The sequence below is a fragment of the Leuciscus leuciscus genome (assembly GCF_965113295.1).
Source record: "Leuciscus leuciscus genome assembly, chromosome: 24".
Lineage (NCBI taxonomy): Eukaryota > Metazoa > Chordata > Actinopteri > Cypriniformes > Leuciscidae > Leuciscus > Leuciscus leuciscus.
The window spans coordinates 27,956,111-27,975,575 of NC_138723.1; the positions used below are offsets into that span (position 1 = coordinate 27,956,111).

Sequence of the window (19,465 nt, forward strand, 5' to 3'; positions counted from 1 at the left end):
CAGTCATAATTATGAGATAAAGACATTTTCCATTTATGCATAATTTAGTATGCCATAACTGACCTTTTATCTCATAATTGACTTGTCATCATTTTGACTTAGTATGACACAATTTCGACTTTTTATGTCACAATAATGCTTTAATATAATTCAGTATGTCAGCATCGGGTCATTTTCCATGACAGCCAAAAGTTTTATCAAGCAAATTATTTATGTTTTGTGAAAGGCAGAAACTTGTACGAGCTCACGAGACAAAAAATAAAATAAAATAAAATAAATAAATCCACAACCGTTTAAGTGGCTGGAAAAGCGCGCGCACAGGAGGAAGCCATATCTGAGGTAAGACACTTCACGGCGAATTTTAAATGTTATGGAAACATAATAATGTTATAACATTTATGAGTAAAGGTGCGGTCATTTTTTACATTTGTTCAACGAATTTCCGTGGGCGGAATCCAGGGAGCGACATTTTCCCCAAAGTAACGGACCGTCCCTGAGGCCTATATTCAGTACAACATTTGAATTTAGTACAAGGGATTAGTTGAAACAAGTCTTATATTTGATCTACCTCTCTTTCTCTTTATAAAACTTTTGTTTTTGCAGATGATTTTAATCAAAACGTTCGTTTCAAAAACATTTCGGCAACTACGTTGTACAAGATCGTGGTAATGCGGTAAACCGTCGTTAGGGGGCGCGCAACATCAAATAAATATATGTCAAATTGAATAAAACGTTCTCAACCTTTTCGATTTTTAATAATCTTCAATTTATTTATTTTTACCATCAAAAAGTATATAAATACTAAACTACATCATATATAATACTATAAACTCCACAGCCTTCGATGTGTTAACGTTTTTTATTAAAACAAATTTAATATGCTAAAAACAAGCACTAATGATGGAATAAATAAAAGCAAAATTAATCAACTGTACAAGACAAAATCATTTCAAGAAATCATGGTCCCAATGTACCTAGAGTATTTCATCATCATGAGTTCCTTGTACGTTAAATCAGATTAAAGTCAAAGTGGATTCATTGTTGAAAACGACCATTTAAAAACTGCCAGATTGTGTTCAGTGAAGTGTATTTATCGTCCATCGATCAAGATTAAAGTTCCAGCTCAGCTGGTTTGGAAATGAGGTATATTGAGTCGTTTTGACATGTAACAAAATATTCTTCCTTTTAAAAAACCAAAATAAAACAAGCCACAAAAAAAAAAAAAAAAAGAGTAAAAATGCACACATCATTGAGCCAGAAGGCACACAAACCAGTAGAGAATCTATGGACAAACCAAGCACCTGCACTATAACCATACAACAACCTTTGCAAAGTAGTTAGAAAAACAACTAGTAGACTCATTGAATTAAATAATAAAAGACTTAAAACGAAAATGATGACAGCAGCAAATCCACCTTTCATCTTGACAAATCTATGCAGTGCATTGACTCTTGTTACTGTTATACTAACGCTGTATGTCGTGCATGGGTTTGATGGAGCGAGGCTGCAGGTGTCTCACAGGATCAGGTCAGTCTTTCGGCCTCAGCACAGTGACGTCTGCAAACGCCCACTCCAGGTGAGAAGATGAAGAACAGGGCGAAGCTCTACTTGAAGATCAGGAATGGGTTGTTGAGTGGGATGCTTTTCCTCATTGGTTTGTGACAGTGACGTGTTTAAAATATGTGGGAGCAAACTACTAGTCAGCTTTAGTCATCCAAGTCCTGAGAAGATGATTCTACTTTGCTTTTCTTTGTAGGTGGAGAACCATCTTCACTTTCCTAAAACACACACAAACAGAACATTTGGTCATTTTCTCACCCTCAAGTCATCTCCAGTTTCTTCTGTTTTGAAGGTAAGCGATGCTTTCACCTGAGTGTTTGTCGAGGTGTCTGATGGGGACTCCTTCTCCTCTAATAACTGAGCATCTTTTTTGCTTGTTGAGGTCTCTGAAGGGGTGGAGTTACAATTCCCTGTAAAAAAGAAAACACAACTGTGATACGTCACATTTATTTCAGCTGGTAGAACTCAAGATACAGCGTTTCAAATACAGGGATTCTCAACTCTGGCCCTTAAAATCCACTTTCCTGCAGAATTTACCTCCAACCTTGATTAAACTCAGCTTTCTGCAACTTTCTCGTAATCCTGAAGACTGAAGCCGTGTCTGAAATCGCCCCCTATACCCTCATTCATTATTCCCTGTAATATTACTCCACTAATATAGTAGTCCACTTGAAGGAGTGAATGAAAACAAGTGAGTGAATTCAGACACCAAAGGCTGCTGCTTTTGTGTAGTTAATACTTGCTGTTAAATAATTTGAGCACTTCTTGCGTTGTTTTTGCCTCTTCACGATGACTCGCTTAATTTAGTCCTAAATTGTAAGTCGCTTTGGACAAAAGCATCTGCTAAATGACTCATTTGAAACTTAGCAAACTGGCAGCTCCAGTAGTAATGAAAAGATTCATCTTTAGCTCAATCATGGAAACTAGCATGTATAAACCTTAATTAAACAAGGAAAATACCCGTTTGATATGACGCTGTAGCCACATTGGACCAGCAGATTGGAAAGTGGATGCCTAATGCACAGTGCATTATGGGTATTCTCTAGCTGTTGAGCATTATGGGAATGAATGAGTGCACTTGATAACGTCCACTATGGTTTCGTACACCACTACAAATAGATTTACCCTCAAATAGTGCCCTATTTAAGGGTATAGGGGGTGATTTCAGACACAGCCATTGATTAGCTTGCTCAGGTGCGTTTGATTTGGGTTGCAAAGTGGACCTCGAGGGCCAGAGTTGAGAACCCCTGATCTATTCGAATAAAGTCAAGCTCCTTTAATATTATGTGAACACAACATTAGAAAGCCTTAGAGATCTCCAAAAGCCTTAATACATTTATTTGTGCAAGCATGAGATTTATTTGTGTGATCACACCTTTGTCAGGGGATGGCGTGTGTTCTGTCTTGCACTTGTTTCCATCAGCGTGAGCAGCAGTGGCCTCTGGTGTCGGGCTCGTGCTACAGCTGTTCTCCATCTTCACCGGAGAGGAATCGGCTATCGAGCTCTGATTACTGTTCTCATCTATAAGGGAAACCGCAGCTTGACATTTAAGGGTCAGTACTGTCAAATTATGTTATGCACATCCTTAAAATCTTGGCTTGGTTAAAGGATTAGTTCACTTTCAAAAAATGTTTTGCTGATGATTGACTCACCCCGATGTCATCCAAGATATCCATGTCTTTCTGTCTTCCGTCGAAAATAAATTAAATGTTTTTGAGGAAAACATTCCAGGATTTTTCTACACAGAATGGACTTCAATGGCAACCAACTATTCCAGTGTTCAAAGAAGGTTCAAATGTCCGTCTCAATGCAGCTTCAAAGTCTCGACACGATCCCAGTCGAGAAATAAGGGTCTTATCTAGCAAAACGATCAGTCATTTTCTAATAAAAAAAAAATATATATATACTTTTTAACCACAAATGCTCGTCGTGTACCATCTCTGAGATGCATTGTGTCATCACGTTGGAAAGGTCACGCTTCCCGTCATCTATCTGTGTACTCCGGTTCAGAAAGGTAGGGAAGGGGCGAAAAATTTCATCTCATTTTCTCCTCAAACCTCAAAATTGTCCGACATCTTTGTTTTAATTTATTATTATTATTATTTATTTATTTATTTTCGTGACCTTTCCAACGTGATGACGTAATACGTGGCGCATCTCAGAGATTGTGCAAGACGGGCATTTGTGGTTAAAAATTATATATATATATATATTATATATATATATATATATATTTTTTTTTTTTTAGAAAATGACCGATCGTTTCGCTAGATAAGACCCTTATTTCTTGACTGGGATCGTGTAGAGACTTTGAAGCTGCATTGAGACGGACATTTGAACATTGGTATAGTTGGTTGCCATTGAAGTCCATTCTGTGTAGAAAAATCCTGGAATGTTTTCCTCAAAAACCTTAATTTCTTTTCGACTGAAGAAAGAAAGACATGGATATCTTCGATGACACCGGGGTGAGTCAATCATCAGCAACATTTTTTTTTAAAGTGAACTAATCCTTTAAGAAACTCTTCCTCTGACTGACCGTGCATGTCCATCATTCCCGGAGAGGAACTGTTCTCTGGAGTCGTCAACTCCGATCCATATTTCTCCTCTCTGCCCTTCTTCTTTTTGTTCTTCTGTAGAGCAGACAAAATATCGATGAACTACAACTTCATAAAAGGAAACAATAGACAATATTCGCACACTTACGTCGTCTGACTTCGGTTCAGTCACTGGAACCCATTTGAAGATGCGCAGGGAAGTGTCTCCAACCGTCACCCATTTTTTCTCCCTGTGAATAGTTAAAGCAAAGATCTAAAGCATGGAAAGAAGTACTTCAATGCCTAAATAGCTTTGACTACTGGTCAACATTATCCAATAGATCACGTGACATCAGCAGAAATGGAAAATCATTTAAGAGTAACTCACACTCTGATTTGAAAAGGCAAATATTTTCATTGGAATAATGATGAATTGTGCACAATAAGACCTGAAATGCTTATTAAAAATGTAAATGGGTCATTACTAATATTGCATGGCCTTTAAGTAAAATATACACTTAAATGAACCTGACATAGCATACCATGTAATATATGATGATAGCAAGGGCCATTTGCAGCACAAATAATATATAAAATGAAAAAATATAATAATAAAAAATTGCACATTAAAAAGTCATATCCAATAAAAAGAGATAAATAATGTAATCAAAATGCCTGTGATTACATTATTGTACAAGAAAAACAAGGTAAAATGTTGTGCTTCATATCATCAAATCATTGCACTTGCAATCCTTGACCAAAAAAAAAAACAAAAACAAAAAAACAGGCAAACATTAGTCTAAATATAAAATGTATAAATATAACAATCTTACAAAAGACGTATTTTACATGTATAATGTTGATAATGAAATATATCAGGCATGCAGTGCTAACTTCCCTGTCCCAGCCCCCACAGCGCTCCATGTGTTCAGTTTTATTTGATGTAAAGAGACTCTGAGCTGCATTTCAACTCGCAGTGTGTTACAGCGACTGTGACTCTCGCGTGCACAGGTGAGTTTGTCTAGTCTTTCATCCCCCAAAACGCACAGATGTTACACATTCACAGTGCGCCAAACTGCATTGAGAAATGGCTTCATGTGACTGCAACGAAATGGCTTCTGGGTTCAACCCACTTCATCTCCATCAGAAATCCCCCCCCAAAACATTCATTTTTAGTGTATGGTGTCGGGTGCGCGCACAGCACCTGGCGTGCGCTCGAGTTCACTTGGAAATTGCGCTCAAAAATGACCCATATAATTTCACTTTCTGTCCTTCTCGTTTGTTCTTTCTGTCTCCTCCCCCACAAGCGCATTTTTTTCTCTCCGGTGGAACAAACAGGGCTTTTCCCGCGATCTTACCATTTTCGCACTTTATCAATAGCGGCCATAACCCGTTTGATGTCATCTTTGGCTCTGCTCCGGGTCTCCGCGCGCACTGACCTGCCAGACATTCCCGCCACTCGATAATATTTTTAAGCTCGCCGGCAGTTCATACACACACACACACGCGCGCACACACACTCGCATACAGTGAACGCTGGGCCGGGAGCGCGCCTGCGCCAAATACACAACGAGCGAGTCCTACAAAACTCGATTCAAAGTCTTTTGTTCTTTTGGCGTGTTGTGCAATAATTAACGAACACTTTTAAACGTTCGTTTTAATGTATGGGTTTGTTTGTCAGTTGGTAGCTACTTTTGTACGTTTATAAAACACTGAATGAAAACGTAATTTTTAATTCAATATTTCATAACGACGTTTCTATTTCAATATTAAAATCCATGTTAATATCCATAGACACTTTATATGTCTATATAAGACTTTAAACAATCATAACAATTATTGATATTATCAATAACTTTTAACAGTATTAAATTAAAATAGGCTATTAAATACTATAACTAAATCCATAATAATATTTTATTTGATATTACTACTAATCAATATGAATTAATATATAATACAATATTATATTAATACAATACAAATAATAGCAATATTAATATTTTGTTATACACAAAGACTTGCCTTAACTATTGTTCAATTAAATATGTGTACTTGAAAAAGTGAAGGCATATATATATATAAAAAAAAATTTCAATCCTAATTTATTAAGTAACTTATGTAACTGTGATTTAAAATATATATTTTTTATCAAGGAAAAATATAGCAAATATGACAACATAGGGCCATTCAGTGATAGAGATAAAACAATAAAAAAGTGTGTCATTGAATATTTGCATATAATGTTAATTGAAGTACATTTTAAAATTAAATAATCAGACAGAGAACTAATAAAGACATTTATTAAAGTATTACTGAAGTCATCTGTGGAGGTGATTATTTTAAATAAATAGACAGTCTAGTCTAACGGCAAGGACAGAATATTGCTAAATATTAAAAATGTTTATGAAGGTTGTCACAAATGGGTGCTTACATGAATATGCAGTAGCAGCTATTGTTTACATCAGAATAAATATTATGAATTATAAACTATGTGACTTTTTAATGTCAAAACTACATAGTGAAAATCCACTTGTTTAAGAGACATTAGCTGATACTGTAACAGAACTATGATTGTACTTCTCACTGTCCTCATCCTCCATTTTCTTTCCAAGGAGTTTCAGGTAGAGTTTCTTGAGGGATCCACTGAACGCAGGGCTGGAAAAATAATAAACAATGGGATTGAGCACACTGTTAAAGTAGGTAAAGCAGACAGTAGTGTAAAAAGCCACATTTGCATCACGGAAAAAGTGGCACTCGGTATGCCAGCTCTTCAGCACCCACACTGCGATACGAGAGACGTTGCTTGGGAAGAAACATATAATGAAAACCAGAGCAACTGCTAAAATAAACTGCACTGCCCTCTTGATTTTGCCCTGTGTGTCCACTGTCTTGCTCTTCAGTTGCCACGTAATACAAGCTGTACAATAGACAACAATGCACGTGGGCACAAAGAACTGGATAACGTAGAATGAATTGTGCCAGTCGGACAATGCATTGTGTCCCAAACAAATGTTGAAGCTCTCGCACTGTGTGCGGTTGTTTCGATAATAGAAATGTTTGTCTGTTAACAGGTAGACAGTAAAGGCTATGATGAGACCCCACAGGCCAACAGAGACCCATAGGGCGTAGCGCAGACCCATGCGGTTGATGCGGTTGTGAGGGTGGACGATCTTCAGGTATCGATCAACAGCGACAGCAGTGAGGAAGAAAATACCGGCAGCTCTGTTGGCGGCCAGAAGAAACAGCAAAATACGGCAGAAAGCGTCTCCGTAGACCCAGTCCTTGCCCCTGCGGTAGTAGTCGGCCCTGAAAGGAAGGCAGAAAAGGACCACAGAGTCCGCCACAGCCAGGTGAGCTAGATAAATAGAATTGGGCTTCCAGGTGTCCATGTGGAAGAAGAACATCGAGAGGGCGAGGACATTCCCCATAAGGCCAAGAATGAATTCGAAGAATAGTACAGGAGGTAGGACTTCGTCCAAGATGGGTGCATCGAAAGCGCAGCACTTTGAGGAGTTGTCCATGATTCTTATTCTGCTGTAAAACCAGCCGAGAGTCGGAGAACTTCAGATCTTTATTGTTTGGTCTCAGTACTGAATATGCCAATGATTCCCCCAAGACTTGGTCTTAAAGATGTTTGCTCCAGAGGCGTGGCTATGTGTGGACAAGGGTGGGCAGTGCCCATCCAATTGGAAATCAGTCAAATTAATATTTTAGCTTAGATTGGCTTTTATATTTCTTTCTCATTTTTTATTGGCTATTTAGGTCTCTATTCAGAAGAGGCGTAGTCGGGAACCTAAACAGTCACTGTTTAATGCGGGTACAGAACCTTTTCATTCAAACAGTGCAGGTAGACGGTACACTTATTTTAAAACCTACCAACGTAATTTACACACCTATTTTTGTTGAACCATGTCTAGACTAAAATCTTTCTTGTTTCAATTGATTTTAGTTGTGTATGATGTTTGGCCTTATATGAGGATATACTTATGTAGCTGAATTGTGCGTCATTTACCCTTCACTTGGTATTGCTATGGACAGTTTTTCTTTGTTGAAAACAGGAAAAGAATCCTTGCAGCAAGTATATTCAGTTAAGTCCTAATTTATGTTTTATTTTGTTAGGTTATGATGTAATCAGTGCTGGACATTTTGCTTCATCTGTGGCAGATGGTTGGGTAAGTTACTCAGAAAAATCCATTACAGCTTACTAATTACTTCTCTGAAATAGTAATATCATTGCTTATGTCATTGAAGACACATTACTAGCAATTTTACTTTTAAATAAAACCCCTACTAACAATTTTATACTAGAGGGAAAAAAGCTTTTACTGTGAAAGCAGTGTGTCAATGATTGTATTTTCTTGTATATGCATGTGTTCACAAGTATATGTGTGTTCCTGAGATGAGTCTCATGCTCTGTTAAATTGTTGAGCTTACAGAGAAGGGATGCTCCGATTCGAGTTTTTTGTAGCCGATACCAATAACTGATTTCTTGTCATCTGAATCAGTCGATATAGATTCCGAAACATATTTTTAAGCTTTTAACATAAGCGCTATTATAACCATACATACATGTGTAAGCTCATGATCACTGTTACCTGAATTTAAATTGTAATACCAGCTGTTGCATAATTTTTTTGATTATGATATCGTAAATGATTTGATAATCAAATAAACAATCACAAAAATATATTTGTTTTAGTTCAATAACTTTTAATAACCCCCCCCCCCCCCCCCCCCAAAAAAAAATGTGTGATGCGATGCCCATATATTCAAGCATTACATTGTAATTTTCATTGTGATGGTAGTGTTCCTCATCTCTCATACTGTCTACATGTGACTGTCCTATAAAAATAAAGGGGAAACATTTTTTTTTTAATAAAAAGATTATTTTTCCTTGAAAAATGTTATTGAATTTTTTTTTCTTAACAAGCATACATGACTTTATTTGCCCACCCTCACATATCCAGATGCCCACCCCCGGGTGTCATCCTCGTAACATCACTGGTTTGCTCACATGCAAAGGGTGTAGCTGTAAGCATCTGCATGGACAACAACCACAGGTGTGGTTGGTAAATGATCTCAAGGGGCATTTGTGCCTCTTATGGAGTTAATAATCATATGTGATCTGTTCATGTTTTTCGCACCTTTTTCAGGTAATGGCGTATATTCTCCTTTCCAATTGTTTCCGTCAGTGTGAGCAGGAGCGATGGACTCTGATGTCAGGCTTGTGCTACAGATGTTCTCCATCCTTACTGGAGAGGAATCAGCTTTACACTCTGACTGCTGTTTTCATGTAAGGAAAGAAACACCAAATCACATCTGAGTGAATGAATAGAGTGCAACAGTTGGGTTCCGGAACTAAAAACGTAGGGAAATTGTTTTAACTTATATAAACCTTTAAAAACAGACCTAATGTGAGCTATGAGGTTGTTAATCGAAGATATTTTGCTTCTGTCGAGCCCGTCAGCCAGCATTATCTCAACTTATTCTAATAATCATGTTGAACAGTGGAATTCGTGGTGAAAAATGTACACGGTTACTAACGTACCCTCGGTTCCCTGAGAGTAACGGGAACGAGTATTGCGTCGCTAGACGCTATGGGAAAATTCCTTTTCTCGAGAATATTGAAGCCTTTATTTTAATGTACACGATTACTAACGTACCCTCGGTTCCCTGAGAGTAACGGGAACGAGTATTGCGTCGCTAGACGCTATGGGAAAATTCCTTTTCTCGAGAATATTGAAGCCTTTATTTTAATGTACACGATTACTAACGTACCCTCGGTTCCCTGAGAGTAACGGGAACGAGTATTGCGTCGCTAGATGCTATGGGAAAATTCCATTTCTCGAGAATATTGAAGCCTTTATTTTAAAATGCAGTGCAGCTGCACAGCCAGCACAGTGCAGAGCTTGTGCTGATTGGCTGGGCTGCTGGAACTGCACAAACCTATGGCGAAGTGGCGAGGATGCGCAAACCTATCAGGGCGTTTCCTGCCTCGCGCGTGCTGAAACCCACCAGAATGGGCGTGTCTGCTGACTATATAAGCGGTCCATTTCACCATAGGAATCAGGTTACATGAAGCTTAATAGCATGGCCATCTACGCAATACTCATTCCCGTTAATCTCAGGGAACCGAGGTAACCGAGTACGTTCCCTTTCGAGAACGGTTCACTCGTATTGCTTCGCTAGACGCTATGGGAACCCATTTCAAAACGCTGTGCTATTAGCTGAGACTTCGCTCTGAACTACCATCTGGGGCTGTAAAGCCCGAGGCTTATAGTAGAACTAAAAGTCAAAATCCAACGGGGACTGGACCAATGCGGGAGCCCACGAAGGGATACCTAGAGGTTTGGGCCCTTCAGGGTCCAAGATCTCCCAGAAAGAAAGGACTTGTGCCTGCAGAGCCTTGTAAAGTTGTAAAATCTTACAAATGTGGACGGCGAAAACCAACCGGCCGCCGCACAAATGTCTTCAATTGGTACGCCACTGGACCATGCCCATGAAGAGGCCATGCCCCTTGTGGAATGGGCCCTGACGCCTATGGGGCATTGAAGGCCCATTGAGGCGTAGGCTAAAGAGATAGCGTCCACTATCCATCGTGACAATCTCTGCTTCATGGCCGCGACCCCTTTGGTGCGGACAAAGCATACAGCATACAAAGAGCTGTTCCGACTGTCTGAACGGGGCAGAACGCTCTAAATAAACTCTGAGAGCTCTAACAGGGCAGAGTAGACTCGATTCTCTATCGTCTTCCGATAGGGGAAGGGCCGATAGCGAAATAACCTGGGCTCTGAACGGAGTCAAGAGCACCTTGGGTACGTAGCCATGTCTTGGTTTGAGGATGACTTCGGAGTCATTGGGCCCAAACTCAAGGCAGGAAGCGTTCATGGAGAGCGCTTGTAAATCGCCCACTCGCTTGACCGATGCTCGCGCAAGAGTGCGGTCTTGAGCGAAAGAGGCTTTAAGTCGGCCGACTGAAGCGGCTTGAAAGGAGGTCCCTTAAGGGCCCTGAGGACTGTAGATAGGTCCCAGGAGGGTTTAGAGGGAGGTTGAGGCGGCTTAAGCCTCCTGGCCCCTTTGAGGAAGCGCACGATCAGGTCGTTCCTTCCCAAGGATTGGCCAGCCACAGGAGCATGGAAGGCTGCTATGGCCGCCACGTATACTTTGAGTGTTGATGGGGTATGACCAGAACACTGACCACTTAAGGGCATAGAGGCGTCTCGTTGACGGAGCCCTAGCCTCGGTGATAGTGCTTAGGACTCTTTCCAGGAGGTACCCGGATACCCGTTGATGCCCACAAGTCAGGATGGGGGTGCCAGACTGTCCTGTTCACCTGCGTTAGGAGGTCCTTCCTCAGCAGTATAGGCCAGGGAGCTGTCTCTAGCAGCTGCATCAACTCGGGGAACCATGTTTGAACCGCCAGAGAGGAGCTAATTCGAGGACTGCACACTTGTTCTCCCTGATCCGTTCGATGACCTGAGGGAGCATCGAGACCGGAGGGAATGCACAAAGAGGACGGCTGGGCCATTTGTGGGCCAGCGCATCCCTGTTCTTTGAAAAGAATGTTGGGCAGTGACAGTTGTCTTCTGAGGCGAAGAGGTCTACCTCTGCCCTCCTGAAGACACTCCAAATTAAATGAACCGTCTGAGGATGGAGAGACCATTCCCGGGGGGACATTGTCTCGAGATAGCATATCTGCACCCTGGTTCAGTATGCCCGGTACATGCGCTGCTCTTAGCGAACGCAGGTTGGTGTGTGCCCATGAAAGGAGCTGCTTGGCCATGGTGTACAGGTTGTTCGACCTGAGACCACCCTGGCGATTTATATATGACACTACTACCATGTTGTCCGTCCGGACCAAGACGTGGTGTCCCGCCAAGTTCGGGAGGAAGGTTTTTAGGGCTAGAAAGACTGCTCTCATTTCGAGGCAGTTGATATGTAGGCGCTTCTCCGAGCTTGACCAGAGGCTGAACAGAGGCTGACCAGAGGCTGAACAGAGGCTGAGGCCGTACAGAGCCCCCTAACCTAGGTTGGAGGCATCCGTCGAAATCACCTTCCTCCTCGAGACTAGACCCATGCTTACACCAGACTGATACCAGCTGGTGTCTTTCCAATGGGCCAGGGCTTTGATACAGCCATGGTTTACCCTGATGCGTAGGTGGCCGAACCGCCACGCATGAGCCGGGACTCGGGGCTTCAGCTAGCGCTGAAGGGGACGCATATGCAGTAGGCTTAATTGGCGTACTGACTATGCGGAGGCCATAAGGCCCAGTGCCCTTTGAAACGTTCTGAGGGGCAGATTAGAGCCCGCTTTGAATGAAGCAGCTAGCTGTTAAATGGAGAGAGCTTCTCATCTGAACAGAGTCGATAACTGTTCCCAGGAAGGTTATACGCTGGCTGGGGGACAGTACACTCTTGGAGAAGTTGATCCTGAGCCCAAGGCATTCTAGATGGCTGAGGAGCCAGGATCTGTGGGTTTGTAACTCGGCCTCCGATTGGGCCAGAACGAGCCAATCGTCGAGGTAGTTCAGAATGCGCATTCCCCGCTGTCTCAGGGGGGAGAGAGCTGCGTCCATGCATTTCGTATACGTACAAGGTGCCAGTGACAGTCCGAATGGTAGGACTGTGTACTGATAAGCCCGCCCCTCAAAGCCGAATCTCAAGAATGCCCTGTGATGGGGGGCTATCTGGATGTGAAAGTAAGCATCTTTCAGATCCACTGACAAAAAAACAGTCTCTTGGGTGAATGTGCGTGAGGATTTGTTTGGTTGTTAGCATCCTAAATGGCCGTTTAATGAGGGCCTTGTTCAGGTGTCTGAGGCAAAGCACATGAGCTCTCTTTGGGGGTGGTCCGGCTGCAGCGAGACTTAACCCCTTTCTCTTCCTTCCTGTCCTTAGACTAGGAAGGCTTCTGAGGCTCAGGGTCCAGCATAACTTTAGGCCGGGGGCCCTGGCGTTGCAGGAACGGGACGCGCTTATCTGGCTGTGGGCGTCGATTGGTTTCAGCCGCTGGGCGGGGCTGAGAAACCTGCGCCGCTGGTTTGGCTGGCTGTGGGGTCGGCGCGTTCTTCGGGCGACCTGAAGCCGACCTGGAGCGTTTGGGCAAGAAGTGTTGCATGGCCTGCGAGGACTTCTGTGCTTCAGTGAAACGCTCAGCAAAAGCCCTTCACCGCGGGACCGAAGAGACCAGTGGTAGATATAGGGGAGTCCAGGAAAGCAGTCTTGTCTGTGTCCTTTATCTCCGTGAGATTGAGCCACAGGTGGCTAGTACTAACAGGCTGGCCATGCTTCTTCCAATGGCCTGGGCGGTGGTCTTCGTGGTGCGCAGGGCCAGGTCAGTAGCGCTGCGCCTATCCTTGAAGGCCGTGGGGTCCGGTCCAGACTCGTCCAAGGAGCAGAGGAGTTTTGCCTGGAACACTTGGAGGACCGCCATAGTGTGCAGGGCTGAGGCAGCTTGACCAGCGGAAGTGTAGGCTCGGCCGGCGAGAGCTGAAGTGGTCCTGCATGGCTTAGATGGATGCGTCACTTTAGACCTCCATATAATGGCGGTGGGCGGGCAGAGATGTACGGCAACCGCTTTATCTAGGGGGGGCAGTTTTTCATACCCCTTTTCCTGTGCGCTGTCAAGGGTTGAGAGTGCTGCAGAGGCTGAAGTGCGTAGGCGGGCGGAGTAGGGGGTGCGCCATGACTTAGTCAGTTAGTCATGACTTAGTCCCAAACTTCAGGAAAGAACGGCGCCGGCCTCTGGCAAGGGGCCTGTTGGTGGCCAGGCAGAAACCACTCGTCGAGGCGGCTTCTAGTTGGCTCTTCTGGTGAAGACCAATAGAGCCCTGGTGAGAACGCGGATAAGCTCAGCGTCTTTGCTCGCATTGGCACCACTTCCGCTGGACTGAGACGGGGGGGCGGGGTTCAATGGTTGAGCCTGACCAATCCTCACCTTCAGATGCTGCCAATGACAGGCTGTCATCGTTATCCTCCTCCGATCCACCAAAGGAAACGAGGCCGGCCGCTTCAAGGGAGGGTCGCTTGTCCGTTTTGGTGAATATCACCGGAGAAATGTCTCTCTCTGGAGAGAGTGAGGCACGCGGGGGCGGGGCCGGCGTGGGCTCACTCGTCTCTGAATGCTCATTCATCCTCTGACCCGTTTCTTCCTCCGCGGTTCGAGGAGGCCGGGAAACGGGAGGGCGCGATAGGTGGGTCGCTCTCTGAGAAGAAAGCTAGCCGCGAGCGTAGAGAGGAGAGCGGCATGTTCTCGCAGTGAGAACAGCCACCCTGAGGGAGTGCAGCTTCAGCGTGGCTACTGCCCAGGCATGAAACGCACTCACTATGCTCGTCTGAAAATTAGTTTTACCATAGCGTCTAGCGACGCAATACGAGTGAACCGTTCTCTAAAGGGAACTACATTACCCATGATGCTGTACAGAAATTTCCACCAATTGTTCCAAAAAAGATAAACATGACGAAGAGGTCTTTAGCTCCACCCACCCCCATGAAGCTCCGCAAGAGTCGACTCTATGCAAAAATCGAACCTTTCATTGAAGTAAAAGAATTGAAAGTGGGGGGTAAATCACATTATGAAATAAATGCTTTTTTCCAAAACACGCTGGCCATAATTATTGGCTCCCTTTTATTAAATACTTTTTGCAGTTTTCTTCTATAATACCTGAAGAGTTTGGAGAACAACTGACAAGAGATCAGAGACCATTCCTCCATACAGAATCTCTCCAGATCCTTCAGATTCACAAGTTCATGTTGGTGCTTCTCTTCAGTTTCATTTCCCACTCATTTTCTATAGGGTTCAGTTTAGGGGACTGGGACGGCCATGGCAGAAGCTTCATTTTGTGCTCAGTTACCCATTTTTGTGTTGATTTTGATGTTTGTTTTGGACCTTTGTCCTGATGGAAGATCCAACCACGGCCCATTATAAGATTTCTAGCAGAGGCAGACAGGTTTTGAGTTTTTATCTGTTGGTATTTGCTAGAATCCATAATACCATGTATATCGGAACAAGATGTCCAGGACCTCCAGCAAAAAAAAAGGCCCACAACATATAAGATCCAGCAGTATATTTAACCGTAGGCATGGGGTACTTTTTATCCCTGTTTGCACCAAACACATCTGGTGGATTTGCTGCCAAAAAGCACTTTTTTGTTTCATCTGACCATAGAATCCGGTCCCTTTTGAGGTTCCAGTCATGTCTGACAACTGAATATGCTGGAGTTTATTTTTGGAGGAGCGAGGAGGATTTTTCTTGAAACCCTCCTAAACAACATGTGGTGATGTAGGGGTTGTTTGAGGTTTAGGGTTAGGCTTTCTGACCCCCAAGACTCAAGTAATCTCTGCAATTCTCCATCTGTGATCGTTGGAGAGTCTTTGGCCACTCAATCTTTCCTCCTCCTTCCCTGATAGTCAAAATGGGGATTTTCAATTCTTTAGCTATTTTCTTACAGCCACTTTCTATTTTGTGATGCTCAACAATCTTTTGATGAACATCAGAACTATATTCTTTGGTTTTACTCATTGTGATGGATGATTAAGGGAATTTGGCCTTTGTGTTTCCTCATATTTAAACTCATGTGAAACAAGAAGTCATAGCTAGACAATTTCATATTCCTAGTCACCCTGGTGTGCTAAAAAAAGGTCAATATTAATGGGAATATACTTCAGAGATATTTTACTCGTATAAAATTATAGGGGTGCCAACAATTGTGGCCAACGTGTTTTGGAGATAAACATTTATTTCATAATGTGATTTGCACACAGCAACTGTATATATATGCATATTTTGCAATACACTTTGTACATTTCAAAACAGTAGTTCTATATTTCTTCATCAGTGTTAATTCAATTATGCTGTTCGCAAAGCTTCATGGGATTGTAGTTTTTAAGTACACGGTCTTGTACCTTTGTGTTTTTATCCGATTTTCAAATACGTTTTTGCTTCAAATCAAAGTTTGTAATCTTATGATTTACTTCGTAGCTGGTTGGCTTGGTTCAAGGCTTATAATGTTTTAACTTAAACTTTTTTGAAATACCGATGGGAAAATTAACGGAAAAAATACTATGCGGACATATTTTCTTTAGACCAAATAAATGTTTTTTTAATTTTTTTATTTGCTAAATTTGCCATAAGTCACTACAGCTCAAATAGTTCTTTTAAGTAATAAGGGCCATACACGCAACACAAATTATGTGAATTTCTCCAATGAAATTAGATCGATCATCATCCAAAATATCTTAAAAATGCAGGCTCAGAGGAGAGGAACAGAAAGATTTAATACTGATACCAAGGTTTGCAATCAGGATTTTATTCTCTATATTTCATGTGATTACATTTGTTATAATTTTGTTCACTTCTCAGTTTTCCCCTGAAACTCTTTCTCTATTCTGTTACATATATTCATAATGGCATGATTACCCTGAAGGATTCACCTTCTCTCATCATTTCAAAGCTCAAAATCTGTCTGTGACACTCCCTCTTCTGGATTTTAGTGGTAAGACATAGATAAATTCACACTGATTACAAAATCTGCATGGATTATATATACACATCATGGGTGTAGGACACAAATTTGTTCTTCATGAGATCAGAAAAGTGTCTGAAATTTTATCAAAGCCAGTCTTTCAAAGATAGTACAACATAAACAGTCATTTAATGTCTGCAAATATTTGTTCGTTCAACTATTTCTTTGCAATTTTGTTAAATATTTGTCTAAAGAGCATGAGCGCCTAATTGAATTCAGACTGGTTCATCATTTAATAATAAGAAAATGTATTTACTGTTTCCCCCCTAAAATCCATAAAAGCAGGCCATTTAAAACACAGAGATCAGAAATGCAAGCAGTAAATTTGTTCAGAATATGTGTGTGAAATTATAGCTCAAACTGAACAACAGCTCTAAGCCGATGCTAATAAAATTAAGTGTTGTCCAATAAAAGGATCACACAGGAAAACTAAGAGGACAGTTGAAGATATTTAATAAATGCTTTATTGATGTATTTTGCCTGTATGCAGTAGAAAGTGTCTTAAGTTAGTCATAAGGTCATTATTACAAATAAATATGTGTACTGCAATGAAAAGGCAACACAAAATTATAATCATATTTATGATGCATTGAATAATTAGTAACAAGTCAGTTTTCCAAACAGACAGTGACAAATATGTAATAAATGTTTAGAAATAACTCATTAATAAATGTTTTTAAACAGCTGTTTAAAAATATAATATATAATGTGTTACATTTTTTGAAGGTTGTCTCACATAGATGTGTTGAACGAATATATATTGTCAGGTATCATTTACATTTAAATGAATATATATCCCACTTTATACATAGTGGCCCTGTCCCAAATGACACCCTTTATGTTCACTTTTTTTGTGTTTGCATGCGAGTGTCTAAGTCCATTAGACTACAGTGTCCAATTTGTCATTTTAGGCTTCAGTAACATGCTCACCAGTGCCCCCTTTGAATGCACCTTATGAGGAACTGTGAGAGCTTAGGATTTGGGACAGGGCCAGTGTCTACCTGAATATTGTCAAAGAACTATAATTAATCCTTAATTTTCCTTCCTAGAAGTTTCATGAAGATTCTCCTAAAGGATCCGCTGAACGCAGGGCTTGAAAAGTAATAGACGATGGGATTGAGCACGCTGTTGAAGTAGGTAAAGCACACAGTGGTTTTGAACGCATCATTTGCCTCACTGAAATAGTGGCACTCGTTATACCAGAGCTTCAGGACGTACATGGCGATACGCGAGATGTTGCTTGGGAAGAAACATATAACGAAAACCACAGCCACTGCTAAGATAAACTGCACTGCTCTTTTGATTTTGCCCTTTGTGTCCACTGTCTTACTCTTCAACTGCCATGTGATGCAGGTTGTGCAGAAGATTACAATGGCCGTGGGCACGAAGAACTGGATAACGTAGAACACATTGTGCCAGGTGAACCGTGAGTTATTCCCAAAGCAGATGTTGAAGCTCTCGCACTGCGTGTGGTTGTTTAGATAGTAGAAATGTTTGTCTGTTAACAGATAGGCAGTCATGGCTATGATGAGACCCCACAGGCCAACAGAGACCCATAGGGCGTAGCGCAGACCCATGCGGTTGATGCGATTGAGAGGGTGGACGATCTTCAGGTATCGGTCAACAGCGACAGCAGTGAGGAAGAAAATACCACCGGCTCTGTTGGCGGCCAGAAGAAACAGCAAAATACGGCAGAAAGCGTCTCCGTAGACCCAGTCCTTGCCCCTGCGGTAGTAGTCGGCCCTGAAAGGAAGGCAGAAAAGGACCAATGAGTCCGCCAGAGCTAGATGGGCTAGATAAATAGAATTGGGCTTCCAGGTGTCCTTGTGGAAGAAGAACATCGAGAGGGCGAGGACATTCCCCATAAGCCCCAATATGAATTCCGTGAACATTACAGGGGGAAGGAATTGGTCCAGCATGGGTGTTTCATAAGTGCAGCACATTGAGGAGTTGTTCATGATTATGATGCTGCTGTGAAACTAGACAAAAGTCAGAGAACTTCAGATCTTTTTACCGTTTCGTCTCATACGGCAATGATTCCCATGAGACTTGTTCTTGAGATGTTTGCTCTCATGCAAATGGTGTAGCTGTAAGCATGCACAAGGACAACAAAAAACCCAGGTGTGATGGGTAAATGGTCTCGAGAGGAATTCGTGCCTCTTATGAATTTAATAATCACATCGCTCTACAACTTGGGACTCTCCAAAAGCACCATTAAAATGATTATGAGTAGTTATACTTTACACTTGGGCATACAATGAAAAACTGAACAATACAATTAACAAAGAACTTTTTGTTTTTGTTGAACATGGTTTCGCAGGTTTGGCTCCTGATGTTAGTGTTTGGATAAATCTCACAAAAAATGTCCAGGTTATATTTCAATCCAAAAATTTTATATAAATGTTTTAATAAAAAAAATATGATTAGTAAGCTTTTGTGACTATTTAATGACAATATAAGTCATTAAATAAAGTTATAGATACTATAATGACAATTAAGCACATATTTAATAAAAAAAAAAACATTTTTTTAAATAAGCAGATATTGAAGTACAAATACTATTATGATGTACACAATTGTTCTTTATAAATTTAATATTTTTTATAAGTTGTATATATATATTTGTATATATTACAGTATGCTATTGAAATTTGTAAGGGCCATTACTGACATTATTGCCAATAAATATAGCTCTTTTGATTTTGGGGCGAAATATAATCTGAGCATTTATTTTAAAAAAAATCTTCCCATATTACAGTAATGAAACAATTTTTTCGCATTACAATATTCTACTGAAATTTGTTAGGGCCATTATTGACATTATTGTTATAAAAATGTCAGTG

The 19,465-nt window shown here is 41.3% G+C and overlaps 3 protein-coding genes across 3 annotated transcripts; all 3 read right to left on the minus strand.

The window, feature by feature from the left end:
• Positions 1–840: 840 nt before the first annotated feature.
• On the minus strand, positions 841–5,634 carry LOC309489343 (B-cell CLL/lymphoma 7 protein family member A-like). Its single transcript, XM_082158096.1, has 6 exons — positions 5,454–5,634; positions 4,265–4,346; positions 4,098–4,191; positions 2,936–3,082; positions 1,870–1,970; positions 841–1,778 (listed from the first exon to the last, which is right to left on the minus strand). The coding sequence occupies exons 1-6, from the start codon at positions 5,543–5,545 to the stop codon at positions 1,707–1,709; spliced, it is 588 nt and encodes a 195-aa protein (XP_082014222.1). The 5' UTR covers positions 5,546–5,634; the 3' UTR covers positions 841–1,706.
• A 968-nt stretch (positions 5,635–6,602) lies between these two features.
• On the minus strand, positions 6,603–7,773 carry LOC309489330 (hydroxycarboxylic acid receptor 2-like). Its single transcript, XM_082158077.1, has one exon. The coding sequence runs from the start codon at positions 7,617–7,619 to the stop codon at positions 6,633–6,635; it is 987 nt and encodes a 328-aa protein (XP_082014203.1). The 5' UTR covers positions 7,620–7,773; the 3' UTR covers positions 6,603–6,632.
• Positions 7,774–17,639: 9,866 nt separating this feature from the next.
• Positions 17,640–18,998, minus strand: LOC309489334 (hydroxycarboxylic acid receptor 2-like). The gene has a single exon (XM_082158084.1). It carries the CDS (start codon positions 18,578–18,580, stop codon positions 17,648–17,650), a length of 933 nt encoding a protein of 310 aa, XP_082014210.1. The 5' UTR covers positions 18,581–18,998; the 3' UTR covers positions 17,640–17,647.
• Positions 18,999–19,465: the final 467 nt, after the last annotated feature.

Coding starts and splice junctions, on each gene's coding strand:
- LOC309489330 (XM_082158077.1), bottom strand. CDS start 7,619: ATGGACAACTCCTCAAAGTGCTGCGCTTTCGATGCACCCATCTTGGAC.
- LOC309489343 (XM_082158096.1), bottom strand. CDS start 5,545: ATGTCTGGCAGGTCAGTGCGCGCGGAGACCCGGAGCAGAGCCAAAGAT. Junction 4,347..5,453: donor ATTGATAAAGTGCGAAAATG/GTAAGATCGCGG, acceptor AACTATTCACAG/GGAGAAAAAATGGGTGACGG. Junction 3,083..4,097: donor GGGAATGATGGACATGCACG/GTCAGTCAGAGG, acceptor TTTCCCTTATAG/ATGAGAACAGTAATCAGAGC.
- LOC309489334 (XM_082158084.1), bottom strand. CDS start 18,580: ATGAACAACTCCTCAATGTGCTGCACTTATGAAACACCCATGCTGGAC.